General features: G+C 38.0%; 1 protein-coding gene across 1 annotated transcript in view; it reads right to left on the minus strand.

Annotated features, from left to right (window-relative positions):
• The window catches only part of GLI2 (GLI family zinc finger 2), a 260,165-nt gene that overhangs the window by 181,439 nt on the left and 52,754 nt on the right, over window positions 1–25,972 (minus strand). The window contains exon 2 of the mRNA XM_026707931.2: window positions 22,457–22,625. Within this exon, the coding sequence (XP_026563716.1) occupies window positions 22,457–22,604 (148 nt within the window). The 5' untranslated portion in view covers window positions 22,605–22,625. The remainder of the gene's footprint in view (window positions 1–22,456; window positions 22,626–25,972) is intronic.

A 25,972-nucleotide genomic window follows, 5' to 3' on the forward strand; every position in this document is an offset into this window, starting at 1 on the left:
AATCAGCTGGGATTCAGGAGGCAGCGAATAGATGGGAGTGGGGCCAATCAGAGGTGGTATACCGAACAATTCAAAATTTCTGCTACCGATTCTCCAGAACTGTCAGAACTGGCTGAATACCACCTCTGAAGGGAACCCAGACACATGAGCTCTGGGAGCTCATATCAGCAATGCAGAATTTAATTAATTAGAAGTATTTAATTGCCACAATTTTTTTTTTGTAATGCATGCCATAATAACAACACTTAACACAATCCTATTGGTCAAGAATGTTCTTTGGTATAATATCTGAATACTAATAGGCTGCAAATGAGTGAATCTCTAACCCAATAGAATTGGATTTTTAAATGTTCACCAACTTCATCAGCATCTAGGAGGGTGTGTCAAAAAAGGCCAAGCGGGAAGTTTCAACTGCATGATCAAAGCTTCATTCCTTCATATGAGTGTGCAACACTCCCCCAACTTTTGTCACTGATCAACCTATCATTTCTTCATACTTTTAGATTGTTTGTACAAGATCATAGTTCTGGTTAGCAGAACTAATGTGGACTCACAGTTAATTATTGTATCTGAGCCCTGTTCACTACTGCCAGAGCTCAGATTACTATTTGTATGATCATTTGAATACTTCAGTGAAGCAATTTTCAGCCATTCATACTCGCTTGTGAACTAGCTGGTTGCCCAAGAACATCAGGAAATAAGATTTGAGCAGGTGTAGAGAGTAAGAAAGATGCCCTTGATGGAGATATTTATTTAGGAAATTTATTTAGGAAATTTATATTGCCACCTATTCACACACGGCGACTCAAGGCGGCTTACAAGAATATAAAAACCTCATATAAAAAACAATCAAACTAATGAAAAAGAGAATCAAATAATAAATTAATAAAACAATATAATAAAATAATCCCCCACTTCCCACCCAGCAACAACATATCACATTTAATGGGCTCCATTCCATTCTGCGTTTCCCAGGCCCGCTGATAGGACCTGGTCTTCAGTGCCTTCCGGAAGAGTGTTAGAGTGTTAGATACGCAACCTTTGTTACCAAAGCAATTGTGGGGGTGGGGGGGAATATATCTTCCCAACAAACAGAAGTTATTCAGAAGATAGAATAAGTATGAAAAGGTAGAGGAGATACAGCACAATCGGATTTGCAAGATTCTTTTATTACAACCACTTTCAATAAAAGTAGTGTCAACTCATAAAATATTTCTGTGGTCTTTTAGAGTTGTCAACAGAAAGGGAGGGGGAAGCAGTGGGCAGCTTGCATTCCATAAATGTTTTCAAAGATAGTTTCTAGGTGACCGAGGTTTCTGCCAAGCAAAATTCTAACTGGAGAGTATGATTGATGACTCTTGGCTATGGATGTGTCCCATTGGAGAATATGAATTATGATACACCCAGGGGATGGGGGAAAACCAGGGTCAAGGGTGACAATGAATTCTGCGTCTCAGAGTTGGCTATACACAGGCAATGCCTCATCTTTTAACTCCCAATAAATCATTTTGGAATTCGGCTAGATTTAAATGGGGCAAGTGTCGGAATCCTGACAAGTAGTTTTAGTCTTCCTGTGAAGCTGATTTCTAGTCTGGTCTACCTGTTGGAGCTGACATTTGACTCTGTAAAGTTGCCTGTTGGCACAGATGGGACATAGACAATTAGCAGAGTCTTGAATATCTGTGAATATCAACATTCACAAGGAGGTGGGTGAGGCTGAGAATTATTTCTGGCCAAGATATAAAAGGGGGCTGCCTGGCAGATCTCAAAACACCATCAATGGTCTATCAAACACAGTCTGCATGTAGCGGTTTTAAACACAGGTCTTTCCAACCAGCTTTTCTAGTGTTCATTAAAATGATTGTAAAAAAATAACAATAATCATAATCCATGTTTATTCTGGAAGGAAGTGATTTGAAGGAAAATTAGCCCAGAACACTTAAAACTCATCCATTCTTCCCTGGGTATTCCTCGCCTTGTTTACTCAGTTAACATGAATTATGTACTGTTTTTAGTATAAATTGTTCTAACATAGTAACAATAAGAATATAATAATTTATACTAATTGTAGCAGTGAGAGAAGCACTCTAGGACACCAAAATAGATCTAAGGCATTGCTAGGAAGTTCCCTAGTGCCAAGAGACAGAAAGGGAGAATATTCATCACGGAGAAAGAGAACAGAAGTCACAGATTTGCATAGAATTTGCAAAAGCAATGTTTATGTACCAGGGGTGGGATTCAAATTTTTTAACAACCAGTTCTGTGGGTATGGCTTGGTGGTCATGTTATTGGCTGGGCATGGCCAACTCAATATCACTCACATCGTGGCAGGCATGCATCTCCTTGCCTGGCCTCTCATGACTGTGGGGATGCTGCAACAGTCTTAAGTATGAAAAATGGTCATAAGTCACTTTTTTCAGTGTCACTGTAACTTTGAATGGTCACTCCACACAAGCAGAGTACCAGCAAAGGAGGGGGAAAAAAACTCCAGAGAAGTTCCTGAGACAGGAAGTCTAGTCCTGCCAAGAATGTAATAAGGGTTAATGGAGAGGCAGTTTCTGTCAGCAACACCAGAATGTTTCCTTCCTGCCTTCCTTACAGGATTAGACCAGTAATTTCTTCTAACAACCGGTTCTCCCAACTGCTTAGAATGTTAACAACCAGTTCTAGTGAATAGGTGCGAACTGGTAGAATCCCACCCTTGATATGTACTCATGCAAATTAAACACTACAGTGTACATAGAAATACTATGCATTTCTTCACTCTGAAGAACTGAAAAGCACGAGGATCATCTTGCTGGATCAGGCCAAAGCCCATCTTAATTCAGTATTTTTTTGTTCTCTGTGACCAACTAGATGCGTCTGGGATATTTGCAAGTACAGGATGAAGATATAGTTCTCAATTATTTTCCTACAACAGCTAGTTGGAACCATAGGGTTCCCCCATCCAGAGGTGCTGTTAAGTCTTCAGGACTAAAACTCCTCAATAAACTTGTTTTTCCCTGAATGTATTCACTCCCCTTTAAAACCAGGTAGGACAACAGCCATCACATCTTGTGTTACATTTGCATTTTTCCAGCTCTAATATACCCTTTTAAAAGTGGGATAACCAGAACAGTACACAGTATTCCAGATATGAATATATAACAGATTTCTGAAAAGATATTGCAATGTGGCTGGTTTTATTTTCAATTCTTTTCATGATGATTCCTAACACAAAATTCATGTTTTTCACAGCTTTTGCATATGGAGTCAACCTGTTTTTATAGAAAGGTAACATAGGAGGGATTATTGCCCATATAGCTCAGATAAAAGATGGTAGAAGATATATCATAGTCAATTAAAATATGTATTTGTATGGTTTCACTATTCATCCCGCTAGCCCTCTCACAATTTTTCTAAACTTTTCTCCTTTGAAGTAATATCCACACCTTAATACAGTCACTTACTGAGTTTAACCACTAAAAACTCATGTTCAACCACTAAATGTTACCTGATTTAAGGATGGGATTCATGGACTCATATGTGGTTTTCACCCCAAACCATCTATTCATCTAGATTTACCTACATTTAGGAACCTCAGCAAATCATTTGGTGAACCTCACTTTAATTTCTAATGTATAATTAAAATTACCAATCTGGCCATATTTCTCACAGTATAAAAGTGAAATCCAAAGCTTAGGGTTCTTTGCCCTAAAGAAAGTCTGAAAGATTTTTTTTTGTTTTTGTAGTCAGTTCTGACAATTGATCAGAATGAAGAGGGGGGAAGTGTTTCATGTCTTGTAACAATACTTTTTATTGATTCATGATAGCCTGTAATATTACACTGAAAAATGAATAAAATGTGTTATTTTACAAGTAATAAATATAAACAGGTTGTTAGTGGGATTATTCTAAAGAAACAAAATTCATTCATTTAATATAAGAGTACCCCAAATTTATTTCCATTGTCAAGCTTCTCAATCTGGTACCCACCAGATTTATTGAACCACAAATCTCAAGATGGCTTAGTATTATGGGAATCAAAGTCCAACACATCTGGAGCGCATCAGTTGGGAAGCTATCACAGGAGACTTAATGTCAAAATATCAGACAGGAAGTATGGGATGATTTTGTTCAAAAAGGCAGACAGGAAATACGGGAATAGACAAGGAACTAAAAACAGATTTTGTGAACTTAGGCTTGATTTCACATAACTGGATGAATTATGAGACTCTAAATAAATCATATGTCTGTCAGAGGGCTAATAACACATTTTATTTGATCACATCCATTTTCATGTGCAGATGACACCAGAAAATTCTCAAACTGTCACTCCACATCTGCAAAAAGCAACGTAAGTATCCCTAATGCTTTAGCCAACCAAAGTTTTGATTCCTTCCCAAGGCAAATTCTAGGAAAGAAGGATACTTTATTACAGCACATCAAAATTCTTCCAGTAAAACCCATGAAAATATTTAGTGAAATCTTCATCTTTGTGGTTTTTTTTAAAAGAAATATATTTTCCTCAGCTTCTAGCACTTATGAAAGAACATCAGTGATTCTAATTACAGGCCGGCATGCGAGAGAAACACTCCAATGCCAAATGTGGTTCTAGAAAGTAAGCAGTCCTGACACGTTTCTGCTTGTATGAAAGGAAGAAAAGATGATCAGTAAATATCTCAAGATGTCCAGATAGATTATGGGGCTTCCAGATAAAATGTGTCTGTGGAGTGAGGGGAATTCTAGTCCAGCAGAAAAATCCCAATAAAGCAAGATAATGAGTTTTCCATTATAACGAGCATTAATTGGGAGAGTGTCATCCAATTTTGTTTACAGGTCATCCTCAACTTATGACCGGGCATTTAACGACTATCTGTAGTCATGACTGCCATGGAACAGGCATTGTAAAACCTTGCACCAGCCTCCCCCAGAGTCACACAATTGGATTTCAAGCACTAGGCAAGCTGTTTGCATTTATGACTGGTTGCCAAGCTCCCAGCAACCAAGTGATTGCCATTTGCAATCTTCTCTGTCGGCCTCCCCAGAAAATCAGTGGGGAATCTGGCAGGGAAAGTAAAAGAAGAGGGGATAGAAAGCTTTGAGATCCATTCTGCTAAAATGCTGAGCAATTTCCTCTCCGCTGCGCCATGCAGGGAAGAAATATCCTGGTGGAATAGACCTCAAATTTGGCAAAAAAAAAAAAAAATACTAGCAAAACCAGCATTCTGAAAAGTTCCGAGACTGTTTCAGAACACTGAGACTCAAAGCATTTCAGAAGGCTGCCTTTGTGGGAGCGTTCTGGAGGAGAAAATGCTAATGAATGCATTGTTCTCATAACAGTTCAGAAGCAGTGGTGGGGTTCAAAACTTTTTACTACCGGTTCTGTGGGCATGGCTTGGTGGGTGTTGCTTGGTGGCCGTGGCAGGGGAAGGATACTGTAAAATCTCCATTCCCACCCCACTCCTGGGGGAAGGTTACCACTGGTTCCCTGAACTACTCAAAATTTCCACTACTGATTCTCCAGAACTGGTCAGAACCTGCTGAATACCATCTCTGTTCAGAAGGCCCTGTTTCCAACTTGCATAGTTTGGAGAAAGAGCCTTTTGAATCATCATATGAATAGGACCCACATGTAGAATGAAACTAGATGACAGAAAGGTAAGTGGACCTAGGTATGGTGGAGCAGGGAATGGCTCTACTCTGTACACCAATGGGGCTAGTCAGCCAACACCTCCCAGGGGTTCCCACACCCCCTAGGCACCACCACACAGTCATTTAATGACCCACGCTGTCACTTAAGAGCCACAACAGGGAGATCTCAGATTCTAGTAATTGAGGAAAGTGGTCACATGATTTCCTCACTGAATAACCACAATGACTTATGGCCAAAATTCCAAGATTCATTTGTGACCATAACAAAAGGGCAAAATAAATTTTAGGCAGTGACAAACCTAGATAATATTTAAGGATTTTTTCATGTGTTTTCATTTTGCCTCAAATATTTATGCTTGAGAAAAGGCAAATACTTAACATATTCCTCAATTATCATTATAACAAAAAGAATATTGAAATACAGGATGTTTGTGTCATTTCTTACCCAAGCCGTCTGATTCAGAACTCTGAAAATCTTTTTTACTTGTTTGTTAGTGATCAGGAATTCTGTGTATGGTATGTTTTGGATTAGATGACTTTTGACTAATTTAATCACTGTGTTTTGATATTTCATGGAGTTGCTTGCAGTGTTGTGTCTCCTAGATACATTCTACTCTAGGTTAATGTAATTATGCATACAAATGCCCAAAGTTAACTTCATAGTTTAACTTTGTATTGGATCAATTTCTCCAATCTGATGCCCTCTAGAAGTGTTAATAGAAAGTCTAGAATTGTCTTAGAGGCCGAAGAATCCAGAAATTTATCTGAATACATCTGGAAAATACCAGGCTGGGAAAGGCTGAATTAGACCATTTAGTCTTTAACACAGCTGGATGAAAGCTAGCAGAAAAGGGAGGGAGGAAAGCCCTCTACTGGTCCCCCAGTATGGCATGTTTTGTTTCTAAATTATGCATTTGGAGTTCCACACTGATACAATGAATGTTATCAAAACCTTGACTTTAGCTGTTTATTTAGAAATCCATCTGCTGAGCAGCATTTCTTGGATCTATTTCAGAATCAAGAGTAAATCCATGTGGCAGAAAGCAGCAAAGCTTTTTTGGCATAAATATTTTGGATTCTATACTCCAGCTGCTGCAAAGCTCTATTGCAAGCATTCTGATCTCCTCAGGACATTACTTGGAGAATGTCTGCATGTGTTTCCCTTGGAACCTATAAAAATGGAATGATGCTCAAAGTTTGAAGATGTTTACATAAGAAAACGGTATGCTGGTCAAGCAGCCACTAAGCACCTTGGAGCCTCCCCTGAACCTGAGCACCATGAATCACTTCCTCCTAGTTCTTTAGAATTTTCCCAGTGATAGGACTATTCTGGGATGCCATCCAGTCTTTTCAGTCTGCAACTGGTCTATCATGTATCTCCCTACCACTCCTGAGAATTTATTCTGAACTGAAATATACATCATTCCTATCTCTCCTCATTCTAATGCACTTATTTATTATTAGGAAAGTACTTTATTAGTCAACCTGGACAATAATTGTTGTTATTTCCAAATGAAGAAAGAAATAGCAAAATTCTCCTGGGTGAAATGTGGGATTCTTGTACTTTGTTTATTGCAGGGGTTGCCAAGCAATATAGTGAATATTCTACCTTTCATTTTACAATAGCTTCTTCCATCTTCTACAATTTCCTTGTTGATGATCCCCAAAGAAGACAGCTTGAAAGAATACCCCCCTTAGGGATTTTTCAGATCAGGATGTGTAAGCAACAGAAGGGAGACAGCAGAGTAACAAGGAAGAATTCAAATAGAAAAGATTCAAAAACACGTCTGAAAGAAAGCCTAAAGGAATTCAAAAGTATCCTAAGAATAAAGAATAAATAGACACTTATTTTGTAAGGGAAAAAATGGGAGAAATGGAGGACAGATTTTAGCACTTGACTAATTCTATCATATATTCCACAATGGATACTTTGCAAAACTCGAGTTCTCCTAGACCTGAAGTCTATTCTCATATCCTGTCATATGTAAGAGCCTTGTTATAACCGTGGAGGTAAGAAAGACACGTGGGCAAAGTAGTTGTCTCTTGGTTGTATCTCACATGTCCACATTTAACAATAAATGTTCAGGGAGTGACTCTTATCCAAAAAGAAAATAACGTCTCCCATGTTCTTGGAGCCACCAGTTATTTCTATCAGCAGATTGATGAATAAAGTGATTATAGGGTTGCCTATAATGATTTTGACGGTCCAAACTATTTGCTGGGAAGTGCCAATATGTAATGGAAAGACATGGTCATTTTATCTTGGACCTTTGGGTTAACATGTCAAATTTGGCAATCCCCCCAAAGTGAGTGGGTCAGGTCAAACATGAGGTAAAATGAAATGCATATTTAAATTAAATATAATGAATGTGATTTATTTAAAACCGACCTAGTTCCACATCCTCTCAACAAGAGAAGTCTAAGAATGGATCTGGAAGTCAGAGCAGCTGAAGGAGAATCCAAGTTATGTCTGTTTTTATTTATACGGTCATAATTATTTCTAACTTTGCATAACAATATTTTGCCAACCACAAGAATTCTGAAAATTGCAATCCCAACACTTCTGGAAGGCACCAGGTTATCAAGGGAAGCCTGCCCTCTATTTCATTTGGATCTTCAATAACTTGTGCCATTTATAAAGATAGTAGCTGAAGTAGCAGGGTGCAAAAAGACAACACAGCATAGTATCAACAGGAGGCTGGTAAACTGGTTGGTTCCTGGATGCAAGAGAATGTCCCACCTACCTCACACAGGCTGCAAGCACTCTTAGTGTCTATTAGTTGCTTACTTACTGAGATGCCAAGGAGGAGTTAAGGCAGTGGTGGGATTCACATTTTTTACTACCGGTTTTGTGGGCGTGGCTTGGTGGGCGTGGCAGGGGAAGGATACTGTAAAATCTCCAGTTAGAGGTGGTATTTGATGGTTCTCTGAACTACTCAAAATTTCAGCTACCAGTTCTCCAGAACTGGTCAGAATCTGCTGAATACCACCTCTGAGATAAGGACTATTGATGCCAAGGAGATAAGCGCTATTGAATATACATTTGCTTTGACAGATACAATATAACATGCAAGAATAAAAAAAGAGATAAAATATATTTCCATTAAGTTTGGGACTTCACTTTCCTGAATTTAAGAAAATTTCTCTGGAGTAAAGTCTTGGTTGCAGAGTAAAGCATGCTCTGAAATAGATGAATCTTCAGCGTGAATGTTACTTTTTTCTTCTTCTTCTTCAGCAAAACTATTAATATTTCCTAGTCATATAAACTTCCTTTTCAGAGGAGCTAACTCTGAATAAATCAGATGCCTTGCCAAAACTATAGTATCACACATCTTGATGTCATTATGCAAATGATGCTTGTCTGTCTATCCACCCATCTCTGTATCTCTCTATATCTCTCTATCATCTCACACCTTTTATTATTTTTACAACTCAAGATGGCAAACATATCCTATACACCTTCCTCCTCCTATTATGTTGCTTGGGCCAGTACATCATTCATATCATTTGTGTGATGATGTCACGATGTCCTCCTTTTCTCCAACCTCAATATCCATGCTACATAATGGAAGACGTGAGATGTACATTATTACTAATATTGGCTACTTTTCAAATTGCCAGAGAGCCTTCATCACAGTCACCCTAATAAATCCCCTCAAGTGTTCTGGCTTTGAGATTAATTCCAGAGCTTTTTTTTCCTGCATGTTTACTGCTATCTCTAAGAATACTTTTAAAGAGAGAGAAAGACAAAGAAAAGGGAGAAAGAAAGAAAAGGAAGGAAGGAAGGAAGGAAGGAAGGAAGGAAGGAAGGAAGGAAGGAAGGAAAGAAAGAAAGAAAGAAAGAAAGAAAGAAAGAAAGAAAGAAAGAAAGAAAGAAAGAAAGAAAGAAAGAAAGAAAGAAAGAAAGAAATGTGAAATTCAGTCTAATGCCCATTCCTAACCTTAGGCTTGTCTGCTTAAAGAAATGAACCAGCTTCACTTTTGGCTGCATACTTTGATGGAAAGGAAATGCAGGATTGCAATCTTTCCCTTCTCTCTCTTTGGGTGCAGGGCTTTCTTTTCAAGGCATCCTGGCCGTTCTTTAGGGAAGACGGCAATTACTAAGTGTCAGTAGTGAATGGGTAGCATTTTAAGAGCATTTTTCTTTGCCACTTGCTAACCTTGAGAGAAACCCCACAGCTCCACGGAGAAAGCTTTGGAAGATTCAAAGTCTACCAATTATTTAGTGTCAAAGGAAAAGGCTTAATCTATGTGATGAAGAAACACATTTTATCTGGAGCTTGTTTTCTCTTAATAGTGATTTACACAATTGGTCTCTCCAGGCCTTTTTCATAATGTAGTTATTTTTACTTAGCAGTCTCCCTACATTATTGTTATCTTCTACAGTCTTTCAATAGGAGAGGGGGAAGCCCACTAAGTCCCTGTTGGTGATTTTTCAGAAGCCTGGCTGAAAAATATATGTCATGGCAGAGTTGGTTCAAACTGTGCTTCAAACTGGTTTCATTCATAAGAATTATCCATCTGTAGGATCAATGCTGTTTTGCATGTTCTATATTGAGCCACTGTATTGACTGTAACATTGCAAGCTATGCTTCTCTTTACAGATAAATGGATGCCGTGCACACCACCAAAAATCTGGATCTCATAGTCAAAGAACAATAAATCTCACATGGTAAGATGCCTATAATTTTCATGAGAAATAAAATATTCCCGAGCCATGACATTTTTTCTTGATCTCTCTTTTCCCATATTTCATCCCAGAGATTCCCAAAGTAGCTACTAATCTGATATTTTATTTGTTATACCAAACTTCTATGGGAATTCTGAACATCTGGAAGAGGTTTACTAACATTATCGCACAACTATAATAAATCCTGGGAAGTAGTCATTGAGACTATACTAATATGGCAGAACAGAATTGTCCCCAACTGAATGGCATGCCGGATTTCTTATGCAAATCCCAACATGAAGCAGTGGTTTCAGGAGGTTTATTTGGCTTATCTTGCAGAAAAGATGTGGTCCCATATGATGCTCTGTTTGAGCCAGGAGCTCATACTTGGCAAGTATTACAGTTTGCAGAATAAGCATGTTTGATCAAATAAAGTTTACTGCGTGATCCTATACATGTTTAAACTGGTATAAAACCCTCTAAGTCCAATTATGCTTATTCATACATACATTTATATTAGTGTAAGCAAATGATTTATATACATATCGTTTATTTTACTTCATGCTTAGTCACATGGCCATTAGCAGGAACCCTGTGAGCATAGACCGAAATATCTAGATAGAATTGGGCTTCATATTCATGTGTATCCTTGTTCTTTGTGTATAGGATTGCATTTTAATTGTCTGGGTGTAGTTTAAAAAATCATAGTAAATATAAATTCATTAGAATAGAAATGTTACAATGTCAAAGATGATAGCATGAAGCTGTACATCTTGTTTTCTAATTGAATTATTTTCATGCATAGAGGGATGGAAAATCTTCCATCTTCTTCAAATCTCAGCACCTATGAAAGAAAATTTGTCTTCTGCATCTCTAGATGATTTAGGAAAAAAAAATTTTTTTTTCCTGAAATGGTATAGGGCTTCTTGCCAGAACAGGGGGTTAGACTAGAAGAACTCCAAGGTCCCTTCCAACTCAGTTATTCTGTTATTGATCATGGTTATAGTAAAAAGGGGAAAGTTATTCTGGGAGATGAAAAGAGTTGGGTCTACATCCTCTGCAATTTACCATCACTTGTCCCACAGCCTCAGAAAGATTAAGACCAAAAGTCCAGCAACAGAATCAAGCTTACAAGTAGGTCAATTCAAATAGCATAATATTCCATTTTGTACAATTTATAAAATTATACCAATCATATTTAATGCAATCCAAAATTCAGTTAGTTTAAGGCTAGTGTGCATCCAGATGACATTAGCACACCTGCTTTTATAGGTGAAGTCTTAAGATGCGGATCATTGTTTATGTAAAATGAGGAAAAGGAAACTTCTACATTTGAGGGAAGCTCAAAACCAAGTCTCGCTTTGAAGAACTACAGCAGTACACAGCAGCTTTGGATACAAGTTTATTTATATTGACTGTTTCCGAATATGATTTGATTGCTTATTGTACCCTATGACTATCATTAAGTGTTGTACCTTATGTTTCTTGACTCTTGACAAATGTATCTTTTCTTTTATGTATACAGAGAGCATTTGCACCAAGACAAATTCCTTGTGTGTCCAATCACACTTGGCCAATAAAGAATTCTATTCTATTCTGTTCTGTTCTGTTCTATTCTGTTTTATTCTATTCTACTGTTATAATATAAATTTCATTAATAAGCACATACAAATGTATAATTAAATATTTTAATTGCCTATGTATATCCAGTTGGAACCAGTTACTCTATTTCCCACAGAAGCATCATTTTGAATAGTGCAAATTTGAATAATGAGACCATTTTGTGGGATTCATTAACCGCACTAGTGAAGACCTACCTACACTAACTTTCCTCTATTTATTAGCCTTTCTTGCATGGTTCTTCTTCTTGTGACAATAGAAGCATAGCTTTAGGAGTATAGAATGCTTACAAGGAGAATCAGAAAGCAATGGAAACGAAGTTACCTGAAATCTTTGAGGTGAATATCAAAAAGAAAGAGAAATTAGGCAAAAAATCAGAATACAAAACACCATGACGAGATTCCATTTCCTTTACATAGTTTTTCTCCAGCTTACAATTTGGTGGCTGAGCTTAAAAGATTTCCTCCACTTATTCCAGAATATCTCCTCTCTTTCCCTTTTCTAGCAAAACTAGGAAAACATTTCTCTGGAGGAGTCACTGGCCTGCCAAGGAGGGTAGATTAGATTACTTAAGTGGCAGTTTCTATTTCTTATTCCTTTAATTCTATGGAACACACACCGTTGACATTTTTATTGGCTTGTTTATGTGAGGCCTAGTAGGATTCTACTTTCCTTCTATCTTTTCTTTCCCCTGCACACAGCTGACCTTCCTGTCTTTCCTGGCTACTTTTGAGGGGATGACCCCATTAGTAGTGCAGAGAGATTCCTGAAGTATTAATTGACACATTTCTTTATACAGTAGCTCCTTCTGTCTTACTGTTGAAATTGGATGATTATTTTTAAGACCTTTCAGTATCTATCCACTCATTCATTTAATTTTATTTATTCATATTTGGCCACATTAATGGACAAAACTTAACAGATTTTTTTTTGCAAGACCATCAAATACAATACTTATCTTCTTTTTCTTGTGCCATATCCATCATCAGATATTGGCAATCCTATTTTTATCAACAGTCCCACAAAAAGTGCTACTGAGTTTTGTCCAAACCAGTTCCTTAGTTTTTGAAGTCATGATGTTCTTCTTCTGCCTGGATCTCATCAAATACAATACTGCAGAGGTGTAAACAAGAGTGGCTGTCTCATAAATTAATTACTATTTTTCTCTATGAATACATATCGTCCTATTGTTATTAACACTTGCAATCTTTCTTGGCCATTTGCCTCTACACCTAGTCCTCCACTTACAACCATAATTGGAACAAGAATTGCTAAGCAAGGCAGTTTTTAAGTGATTCACACTTGATTTCATGACCCTTGTTTTGTTAAGAGAATCACTGCAGTTGTTAAATGAATTATGTAATTGTTAAGCAAATCTGGTTTCCCTTGAATCTGCTCGTTGGAAGCCAAGTGGGAAGGTTGCAAATGGTGATCACATGACCCCCTAGATCAGGGGTGTCAAACTAATGTCATTACAGCGGCATCACATGACATATTGGGACTTTCCCCCTTCTCTAAACCGGGCATGAGCATGGCCAGTGCGTGACGTATCCAGCCCAAAGGCCAGTAGTTTGACAACCCTGCCCTAGATGATGCAACTATTGTAAATACACACTGGTGGTGAAGCATCCAAATTCTGATTGCCTGACCCTGGAGATGCTGCAATGGTTGTAAGTGCAAAACCAGTAATCAGCAACATTTTTTTTTCGTTTGACTTTAAATAGTTGCAAAATGAATTGTTGTAAGTCAAGGACTACCTGTATGTTATAAGTCAAGGACTATCTGTATTTTACAGCAATGCTGCCATTGCTTTTCCATCTAGAGCAAACGAACAATGCTTTGATGCCTTCTTGGAGCTTTGCATGATTTCACCCTGTGTAGGGTAGGTATTACAGTTATTATTTTACAGTGCTGGAAAAACTTCTTCAAAAACATCTTTCTTGTTGTTAAGCAAAGTCAGTGGAACTTTGTTAATCTGGTTTAGGATCTTTCTTCATCTCACTCCAGTAAGAAAAGCTGCAGCTGCACCAGTGGTACAGCTTCATCACTCATGTAATTTGCACAAAAGGGAGAGCTTGGTGAGAAAAAATGAGAATGTAAAAGGTCCCAAATGTGCTTTTTCAAAAGGCACCTGGACTTGCCCTTTGTTTTTCCTTGAAGACATTTCACTTCTCATCCAAGAAGCTTCTTCAGTTCGGTAGTAAAGGGCTACAATGAGGGGGAAACTCAGACAGCATAGTAAGTTCAGATGGTCCTGATTGCAAGAGAGATTACATCGAAATGCACCCGAGTGCATCCAAGCCACATTTATTCCTTTGCAGAGAATTTGCAGCTGAACTACAAAGTTAGGATCATGTTTGGATTGGTAAGGGAAACAGAGAGACCCCTCTCTTCCTCATACTTGCTATCTTTTATTATTACCTTTCATTGATTTTAGTGCAATGTCTTCGTTGGACTATTGCAAGACATTCAGAATCATTGAGTCAGGCAGCATGCAAGGTTAAATCTTGATAATGATGACAGTAATGATTATTAATTGATCTGACAGCCTTCATTTTACCTATCTATGACAACATGGTATGAAAAAAGGGTTTCCCTATTTAAGCACATGGGGGGGATTTTTTTTACAGCGTACATATAAAAGACTATACAATATTCCATTTCATCCCTTCTGCAGTTAAAGCACATGTGGAAGGTGATGGATTTTATTTCTTCACACAAGGCATTAATTTTCGAGAAATACTACTCAGTGGAAAAACTACATCCTGACTTTTCACTGGCTCCAAGCTTGGTTTTCCTATGTTTACACCAAGTGGCTGGTTGGACTTCATTATACACCAAGTATTTCCATAGATCAGAGGCAGTGAGTCCTATGTAACCAACATAAAATAAATTACCTCCCTATGATAAATGGTTCTATTAGCAATCCAGATTGTTAAACTCCGATAGAACAGAATAGAGGGAGCACCAGCCCATTCATTCTCCCTCCGGCAGATACCAAGTTGTAAATAGGTTATTTTGTGTGTAAATAACACATTAAAACTCAGCATTAGCTGTGGCTTTTGATAGAGAGGAAATTGTTCCAAATAAATAATCCAGGACAGGAATGTAAAATAAGCCAGATTTAATAGTGCATGCCTCCCGTTGCCGTGTTAAACATGACTAAAATGATAAACCCCAGAATATACTAATAGTAAACCATGCTCTGACATCAAAGTAATGAGGCCATATTTTAACCCAGCTTTAGAAATGCTAAAATTAGTCTTGACAGAGCCAGACATCAGGAAAAAAAGTGCTGCCAACATAAACACCATCAATTTACCAACTTGGTATTTGTGTCATGAGGGGTGCATAGCATTATGGGGTACAAGATGGTGGGGTTTTAATTCGATAACAAGGCACTTGACACTTTGAAACAAGTGTGTGCTGAAAAATTGTACAAATACGTATAAATTCATGACAATTTCCAATTCCACCAACTAGAATATTTAAAGCGATTTCAAGTTCAGATTCTATCTTGAATGTGAAGTTCTTCTTTTAAATATGAACAGCTCAGTCATGGTATCTCCTGCTGGCATTAATCTTGGCAAGCTTCAGGTAAGACTTCTCATAAAACATAATTGCATAGAAGCCATCAAATGCTATAAGATCAAGAAATCCTGTCTAAATATTGATTATGTGCCATCAAGATAATGTCAACTTTTAGCAACCACATAGATACACCTTCTCCAGGATGATCTGCCCCTAATTAAGCCCTTTAGGCCTTCCAATGATGTACCCATTGCTGTTGTAATTAAGCCCATCCTTCTGTTACTGGTTGTTCTCTTCTTCTTTTTCTTTCCATCTTTCCTAGCATTGTAGACAACTTAAAAGAGCTAGGTCTTTGCCAATGTGCATAAAATATGATGATTTAAGTCTGGTCAATTGTATCTTCAGTGAAAATGCTGGGTTGACATATTTCATAATCCACCTGTTCATTTTCTTGGCTATCAATGGTATTCTCATAAATCTTCTCTAACTCCCAAATTCAAAAGCATCAATACTCTTTCTATTCTGCTTCTTCAAAGTACAAAGTTTGCCTTCCACACATATTTTCTCTTTCATCTTAAGGTCTTTCAACTACTTGTATCCATTATATAGTCAATGTGATTGCTGTGTATTCCATCTGCTACTGTCCGTGTATTGTTCAGTTGTTTAAAGACTGATTTAGCAATGAAGATTTAGCAATGAAGAAATCACTAGATTAGTATACCCTTTTAAGTTGCTGTCGTGCCTCATTTCTTTCCTGAGCCATACAATTCAACTACATTTTCCTTTTTATTATTTTCAACTTTGACATTCCACTCTCTAACGGCAAGAATCACCTCTTGCTTACATGATCTGTTGGTTTCTGATTGAGCTTGATCATAAAATCAACTTTATCATCTGCTGCATCAGTAGTTGGAACATAAACATAATTGTCATATTAAAAGGTTGTTTGCAAGGTCTACTTATATAATATTATTCAAACACTGATCGCATTGGACCCAAGTATTGTTCTTGCTATTTCCTTTCTAATGTGAAAACAAAACCACGCTGTCTTGTTTTCATGTCTCAACTAGTAAAGGGTATATATGGCTGAAAGGGTCCAATTCAGGTTCATTTCAATTTGGATACCTAGGATGTCAATGTCTACTTGATTTATTTCCTCTTTCACTGTGCTTGAGCCCATTTCAATGCTTCTAGGTTTCACATTCCCACTGTAATTCCATTTTCAGATTTTTCTTTTCCTGCATGGCAAAGATACATCATGAAGGCTTTAATCTAACAATGACACAAACAAATCCATCTCCAACAAATCCCAAGCTCAGTAACAAATTGAGAGCCATCTGTCTTGGGGAAATCAACTTCTATATCATTAATCACTTTATCTTAGTTATTCATTCGGGTTTCTTTGTAAAATATATGAGTGGTTTACCACTGCTTTCTCCTATATACAGTAGATTGAATGGATTTCTTTTTCGGTTGACACTGAAGAGGTTATCTGTCTACAGCATCTTTCTATATCACTGCCAGTAATATAAATGACTACCTGCTTTCAGTGGGCACCATGAGTGACCCTGCTTGGCATACCCTTGGCATACGCTCCTGGCATCCTTCACTCTCAGGAACAGCATTCTTTCTGCCTCCATAAGGCAACAGCACAGCTTGAGGATCAGACTATCACATAATCACTTCCAAGTTTTGTCAGATTCTAAATATAATATCCCAACTATTAGGTAGTAACAATTATGAAATTTTAGTTTTTTTTCAACCATGTTCTGATTCCAAGAAGTAAGAGAATAGGAATAGTTAATAGATTTGTAAGAAAATGGGAAGAGAACACTTATCCTACTGTGATATATTCAAACCTGGAATCAAAATGGCAGCACCAATCACATACTTTTTTTCTGAGTGTGCTTGATATAATTATCCTGAGCATGACTGATATAATACAAAGGTCAAATTTTCGTCATGCCAAATTTGACTTCTGGTAATTTCATGAACATCTCTGTAAAATTTTATAGATGGCAGTAGCCAGATTATTTGACATTGCCTTTATCTGAGCAGTACCACTATGGAGAAGAGATCAATATTTTTAAGATGGTTGGTGTGGTGTTGTAGTCACTGTGTCCAACAACCATGTAAAAGGAGGCTTCAGTCACTATGTTGATCTGGTCTTTTTGCAGATTTTGATTCTCCATCTCAAACATTCCTGCTTCAGGGATCCTTTAATTCCTAAGCTAGTTTACAGCCGTCATATTGATACAGTACCATATTTTACAATCATCTTTTGTAACATTCTTGAACTTGAAAATTTTTGAAAATAGCCAGCTATGGTACCAAACGTTTGTATTCCTTTGACGGGGAGTCTCACAAACAAGATTTCCTAATTGCTGCTAGATGCCTACACACAATCTGAATGTGTGGTGTTTTGAAAGTAAAGCCACAGGTTCTAAATTTTAAAATTTGATATTTTTGAAATTTAGCTGCATGTTCAATGATTCAGAATAAAAAAAGATATGTTAATGAACAATAATAACATAATTAACAGTGAAATAATAAGGTTTTATAATATTTATTAATATTGTATGAATGTTTATATTCTATACCTCTGGTTTTTGCATTTGTTGTTTTCTCTGATTGTTGTGTACCATCCAGAGTCATTTTTGGCAAGATGGGGGAACTATATAAATTTGATAAATAGAATAAAATAATATATTTAGAAAAAAGTTATTATGGGTTGTACCTCAGGGATCCTCAACCTCTGCTCCGTGACCTGCTATCGATCCATAACTGGTCCATGCAAGTGGCAGGCAAGATCCATTTGTGCATGTGCGAGATTAGGTTTCATGCGCAAAACCATCCCTTCTCCCTGCCACCTGCTGCCACAATCATTGCCTGTCCACAGAGACCGAAAGGTAGGGGACCACTTTGCTGTACTTGTTATCCTTGAGAATGGTGAATACTGAGTGCAATGTGTCCATGGAGATTCTCAGTCATCCAGGTGATGGTTGTCCCAAAGGTGCTTTTTCAAGAGGCAACTGTTTTTCTGGTTTTTCTTTGAAGACGTTTCGCTTCTCATCCAAGAAGTTTCTTCAGCTCTGACTTCCCACCATCCAGTCACAACTGAAGAAGCTTCTTGGATGAGAAGTGAAACATCTTCAAAGAAAAACCATAAAGTCCAATTGCCTCTTGAAAAAAAAGCACCTTTGGGACTAAGTGCAATACTATATCAAGGAATATGTCTTTTGTAGTTGGTCTACTTCGGTACAGGTAGATTTATGCCTTCAGTTTAACCACGTGTGAGAGCTTGTGATTCTATGGAATCCTGGATTCTGTGCAGCCCAAAATGTGAGTCTGCCATTAGTAAAGTCACAGCTTCCTTCAACCATGTATGGCAACCTAAGGCCTTGGAATATATCATTGCAGCTCCCAAAAATTTCCAGCATCAGTGCTGAAATCTAGCACAATCTTGTGGTATCAGCATCATCCAATGTATATATTTGTTTATGTAAATAAAGACATAAACTTCTGACTCCTTCACCTCCCAACATTGTTGTTTTACCAGGAGGGGGCGGGGAGGAAATGCACTCTTCAGCTACAAAAAGGTGACCTATTACTGGCATGAAACCTAGTTTACATTAGCCTTTCTTCATATGTAGAAGGATGGCCAAAGAAAGACCAAATGTGTCACACAGAGAAAACCTGCCTAAGGTCAGAAAGTAAGGTCAGTAATAGTAAGATCCTCAGTATAATGAGTCTGCAAAAAAAAAAATCTGAAAAATATAAAGAATGTGTTATGAAATAACTGCATAATTTTTAATCCTTCTTGGCAGGAAATTTAAGAAAGACTGGGATTAACGAACACATTTAAAAACAAGTTAAAAGGAAACCAGGCCTAAGAGTTCAGCTCTTCTCTCCCAGGGTTGGGCCCTCAGCTGTCTGAACAAACAAACAAATATGTTTTCCTCTCCTGAGGCACTATTTAAAAACACTGTAAAATTAATATATGTATATCTTTTCTCTCCTCACCCAATTTTCATGTCAACAAATTAACATTTTCCAGATGTTGAAAAGGATCCTTTTTTGCACCCAGAATCCAAACATGACAATCCATAAATACTTTTTAAAAAAATATTTTCCTTCAAAATTTCACAGAGTTTTTGAATATCTTTTCTTCCACTCGGTGTCATCTAAGAGACGACATCAGTCAGAGCAGTATAATTTTTATTTCTTCCCTGTTCCCTCCAATCTTTTTTTCGATAACTGAATTATAGAGGAAAAACTAAGTTTCCCTTTGAAAAAGGAAAAGCAAAGGTTACACATTTTGAAAGTATACCCAGCCCCGCAGCGAAAAATAGTAGGGAAACTTTCTCACTCCCCAAAATAACGTTATCTACCAAAACGAAGATGAATGAAAACAATTATTTTCCTAGATTGTTTTGTTTAGATGTAAATATAAAGTGAGAAAAAAATAAGGAAATGCATGTGTACTAAAGCAGAGCTGGTCCAGCAATGAGAAATATTTTTGACAGACCACAAAGCAGCTGAAAAAACTTTAGACAGCTGAAGATGCCACTTGTCACATTCCATTGGTCAAGTCCCAGCTAATGTGTTCCTTCAGTTCCTGCTGCGAAAGGTTATTCTATCCCACATAACACAAACAAGGAGTGGGTTGGTATCGAACCAACACAAGCAAAAATCCTATGATTATTTCTTGTTGCTTCCATCCAAAGACAACAAATACCACCACTTTCTCAGTCAGCTTTTCATAGATGTGAAGTTCAAAGGGCCATATTATTCTGCACATTTAAAACGAACAGGCAAAGTCAGTTGTGTTAGAATGTACCATATTTTTCGGAGTATAAGACACACTTCCCCCTCTCCCCAAATGTGGATGGAAATGTCTGTCTCTTATACAGCAAATGTTGCCGAAGTCCCACCCATCTGCCAGCCTCCATCCTTTGGCCTCTGCCTCCCAGCAATTTACCTCCTTGCAGCAAACAGCCTGGTCAGCTTCAGCACACCCTGATTAGCAAAGCAGCTGATTGTCAGTAGGATCGGCCTCCCGACGATCAGCCTTTTCAGGCTGCAGGGATTGCCATCGCCTATTGCCGCTTCCATGCACCCCATTTTTGGCCACCGTGCACCCCATTTTCATGGGGCACGAGAAGGCCAAAAATGGGGCGTACGGAGGTGGCAGTAGACAATGACCAGGCTGTTTGCTGCAAGGAGGCAAATTGCTGGGAGACAGAGGCAGATTTTTTTTGTTTTGTTTTCCTCCCCAAAAGCTAGGTGCATCTTATATTTTGGAACGTCTTATACTCTGAAAAATACTGTAACTCACAAAATTTGCAAAATATCACAGCAATTTTATCAGCTTGGAATTCTAAGCAGCACTTCAGCAATGGATGCCAAGTTAAGGCTGATGTCAGCACTCATTTTATATCTTCATGAAATGCTAATTGGGGTTACTAAGAAAATAACTGAAATTATACTTTGTTAAGCTTGCCTCTTTTTTATGTTATTTTTAAAATGTTTTTAATATTTTACTTGTCCATTACCCGGGGTTCCTCTGTGAGGGAGATGGACAATCTTTAAAAAAATGATAAATAAATATATAAATAAATAAATTGCCAACCATGGTCTCTGCAGAGAAAACTCTACACAAAATGAAATTCCACTGCTCCCATAGATATGAAAACACCTGATAGGATCTTCTGATATCAATTGTATAAATGCCCCAATAACACTTGTATATATCAATTGGGTTGGTATTTATACAATATCAATTGTATAAATGACCATCTTACATGGTGGAGCTCTAGAAGAAAGCAATGAAACACATCATTAAGTTGCTGCCTATGTTCAAACTGATTTTTTATGGCATATGTTTCTAATACCAACAACATTTCTCATTGAAAGTTAGGTGTGCAAAGCCTTCTTTAAAGTAATATTAGCTGTTTTATTTTAAGAAGCGTCGTTGTACTTTTCAGAGTTCTCCCTCCCCCGCCGATTACTTTCTGGTTAACATTACTCATTACATAGCCCTTGTGATCTGCCTTCATCCTATTTTTTTTTCTCTTACCCATTCATCTCAAGCAAAATGCGCATTTCTTCTTACGTAGATAATAGAATTGTGACACTTTATATGCCACAAAGCTGGATATCCAGCTCCAATCCTTATCCCAAAGTCTTATATTTGCTCTTATTTTCAGAGGGTGCTTGCTTCTGAAAACAAAATTCAGGAGTCAAAACAAACAGCATAAAACCTGTAAATTACAGTATTTTAAAACAGCATGTTTGTTTCTTTGTCAAAGAGGGACTAACATTTTCTCTTTCACTCTGGCACCCAGTAAGCAACAACTGATCATCAGTGCTATCTCTGGAGAAAATGAATGCATAAATCAGGTTGGGCTCAAGTAGCTCTTATTTCAGCTCCACTTTTTTGGAGTCACAGTTGTCTGGCCAAATGCATCATTCTGTGATCACTTAAGATCTGCAAACACTCAATTTCCATTTCCTGAAATTAAGACCAATAAACGCAGCATCTTAGCAGAAGGATATACAGGGAGTCCTCAACTTCCAATCATTCATTTAGTGACCGTTCAAGGTTACAACAATGCTGAAGAAAGTGACTTATGACCATTGTTTTTACTTAGGACCGTTGCAGCCTCCATAGGGACATGTGATCAGAATTCAGATGCTTGGCAACTGGCATGTACTTATTATGGCTGCAATATCCCTGCGGTCATGTGATTGCCTTTTGTGACAAGCAAAGTCAATGGGGAAGCCAGCCCATGTTGTTAACTGCAGTGATTCACTTAACAACCATGGTGAGAAAAGGTTGTAAAATGAGACAAAACCTGCTTAAGAATTATCTTGCTTAGCAACAGAAATTTGGGGGCTCTAAGTCAAGGACTACCTGTACACCTCTGATACTGGAAATTCTAAGCCTTTAAAATGAAGGCCAGGCTTGCTTTCAAAATGAGGCAAGGGATTACAAAGTACCTCCTTGGGTCACCACCGCTGCTGTGGCTGCAGCTGCTAAAGGAACTGGTTTCTTCGTTGGTTCACTAAAGCCATTGTCTTCCAGAAGGACACTTTTCTCTTCTTTTTTCGCAGAAGCCATTGATGTGGATGTTTCCATCTTAGACATGCATATTCCAGCTTCTGAGTCCTTAAAAACAAAACAAAAAAGTTCAGAGTTTCTTTTTCTTTCCCATTAAAGACACAAAAAATTGCTTTGATGGAAATGCTTTCATCCTATTCCAAAAGATAATTAAAAGCAATAACAATAAATATTGGTTTAATCGCTCATCAAGATTTTTTGTTAATTATACCCAGAAAGGATCTGAAGCCACATTTTTCTAAACTATGGTTGACTTAAGATTGATGTATACATACACACACACATTCATACAGGATATACCAAACATCGAACCTGTGGACCAATCACAATGTTTTGTCATTTTTTTTCCAGATAAAATGCTTGGATAAAATGCTTGGAAAATGCTTTTTTCCAGATAAAATGCTAGGAACGTTTGAATGTCATGTGTCAAACAAGGAAGTGTTTAGAAGAAAATGGCAAACAATTTAAACTTTTAATGTAATTTGTATAATAAATTGTCTACGGAGCCTGACTTTGTATATACCCTGCACATATTCATTCATTTTTCATTCTATTAGAATACCATGCCCTCTGCTTAGTACAACTTTAGAGTGAACTGCTAGTTAAAATTTGGTAAGTAGAACAATTAGAAACTTCAAGAATATTTGTATCCTTTTACTGGAAACCAGAAAGGAGACTTGTTCACTACCCTTCTGGAGTATTTACCTAATCTAAGAAATCAATCTTTTATTCTGGACCCCTAAACACTACAGGTAGTCCTTGACATACAGCAGTTCATTTAGGGACCATCTGAAGTTACAATGGTACTGAAATAAGTGATTTATAACCGTTCTTCACACTTATGACCGTCACAGTATCCCTATGATCACAGGATCAAAATTGGGACACTTGCCAACTTACTCCTATTTATGATGGTTGCAATATCCTGGGGCCATGCGACTCCAGCTTTTCTGATCTTGTGACAAGAAAAGTCAATGGGGCAGGGAGATTCACTTAACAAATTGCAAAAAACGGTCATAAAATGAGGCAAAACTCACTTAACCATTGTCTCACTTAGCAGCAGAAAGTTTGGGCTCAATTGTGGTCTTAAGTTGAAGATTACCTATATTTCTGAATTAAGATCAGGGAACCCTCTTCTGTATGTTTTCCAAGGAAAATCAAGGAAAGCAATCCGTCCAATGCCCCCTGCAACACTGACACTGAGGCAACATCCCATACCCTGAGGATTCTGCCATGCTTCATACAGCTTAGCGTTGCTTTTCTAGCAATTGGAGCATTTTTTTTCTGCCTTTGGATAGGCCTCTATCACAGCACTGCATGCAAAGCATGGACTTGAACACTGAGCTATAGCCCAACTCCTGTCCTCCTTGGAAAAAGATACTCTAATAAAGGTGTAGCGCAACAACATTCTAATAAAAAACACTCATGCATCTTAACATCTATTGAGCCACCACTTGGCTGTTGATTGCTGTATACTTCGTTGTGCTTCAGTAACTCTTTGTTGTGGTCAGTCGGCAGCAGGTGTGGACGACTGAGGAGAGCGAGGACTCAGATGAGGAGCCAGGACCATTAGGGAGTGGACTGCTGCCTTCAGATATTGTGGGGATTGGCAGAAGTGATGAGGAGGTTCTCGAGGAGCCTGTGCCAAGTGCGCAGGATTGCTCGTAGGAAAGAGCAGCTACAACAGGACAGGCGACTCGGGAGTAAGGCTGCAACGTAATGGCCCCTCCTTCAAAAAGATAAAAGCCAGCTGTGAAAGGAATGTACTTTGCAGAAGGCAAAGACATTTTGAAACCCCAGCCTCGTGGACATTCCAGTATCCTGAATTTGTATTTGAAGATTCTTGTATTACAAAATATTTCTTGTCTGTTATCTTTTGGCAAGTCTCACAGAGTTTGGCAAGGCTTGTGCTTATCACAGCTAATCATTTTGTAAAAGCATTACAAGGTTTCTTTTCCTTTTGGATTGTGTTTGATTTGTCGGAAAAGGGCGTGGGTCAGAACACTCTTACCTCTGAGCCTTACCTGCTACTGGCTCAGAAGGTAATAGAAGAGAACTCTAAATTGACAAAGATGCCGATCCCTGCTGTGTTTTGAGTTTGAGGGGGTAAAGCATCCATTCGTGATGATCATGTGGTTGTGCGTAGCATATAATCAGCTACATATTACTGAGAGTGAGCATAATTTATGAAGTAATCCTATTCCAAATGCCTGTCAAATTTTAATTTTATTCCTGCCAAACTGACCCGATTCCATATGTTTCTATGTCCTCATTTTCTAAACCGATCACAAATGGTTCATTCTTATTTCAAAAGACACTGGAAAAAGTTCATTACGTGTTTTTATTAAAATAGACTCTGCATTTTTCCCATGCAAGAAACACACATATGCACATAAAACACATATTAAGTGCAGTTTTCAAAATACTAGACAACACTTCAACAAGTTCATTTTGCACTTAGGACAAATCAAGGACTCACACTTTTGGAATATTACACTTTTTCTGTTTTATAAGTATCTTGATGGCTCCAGTGTCCAACAGAAGAAAAACATTAGAAGTGATATTTATGTTTAATGAGGTTCATACATCTGAGAAGGAGCTGGTCTATAACTTGTGGACCTCCTTGGATTCATTGTAGCTGCTTGAAAAACTAGTTGAGGCTGTGACTGAGAATACTTTCCCCCAGATTTGGTAGGTGCACCAGCTATAGCCTTACTAAGACTACAAAGCCCCAGTTATTGCAACTCACTCTTATCACTACACTAGATTACTACAACACACTCTCCAGGGGACTGACTTTGATGTTACTCAGAGGAAAAACTAATACAGAATGCAGTGGCCAACTGTTAGCAGGGGAAAACCACTATTGCTAAGGAACCTCTGTTTTGTGATTGCTGTACTGGTAACCAGTAAACTTCTGGGCCCAATTCAAATTGTTAGTTATTTCTTTTACAGCTTACATGGCACACCATCTGAATCAGTGGTGGGATTCAAAAGTTCCCACCACTGGTTCTGTGGGTGTGGCCTGGTGAGTGTGGCTGTGAGGGGGAGGTCGCGCGACTCATGCAACACTTGCACACACGTTAAAACAGTAAAAACTAAGCTACTGCACCTCTCAGCTGTTTAGCACAGCAATCCGCTCTGCTGCGTCAAACAGCTGAGAGGTTAAAAAGGACCTAGGAGCAGAGGCAGGCAGGTGAGCCCAACTGTAGAGCGTCATTTAAGCGAACCAGTTCTCTGCCAGCTGATCTTTAGCGCTACCAGTACACTAGAACCAGGCCGAACCAGTAGAATACAACCACTGATCTGAATGCATAATGAATCACCTAGTATAAAGTGAATCTGCATTTCTCATGAGATCATCTGGAAAGGGTCTGATCAATACATCATCATGG

The sequence above is a fragment of the Pseudonaja textilis genome, chromosome 1 (assembly GCF_049901715.1).
Source record: "Pseudonaja textilis isolate UNSWEBS1 chromosome 1, rPseTex1.2, whole genome shotgun sequence".
NCBI classification, from domain to species: domain Eukaryota; kingdom Metazoa; phylum Chordata; class Lepidosauria; order Squamata; family Elapidae; genus Pseudonaja; species Pseudonaja textilis.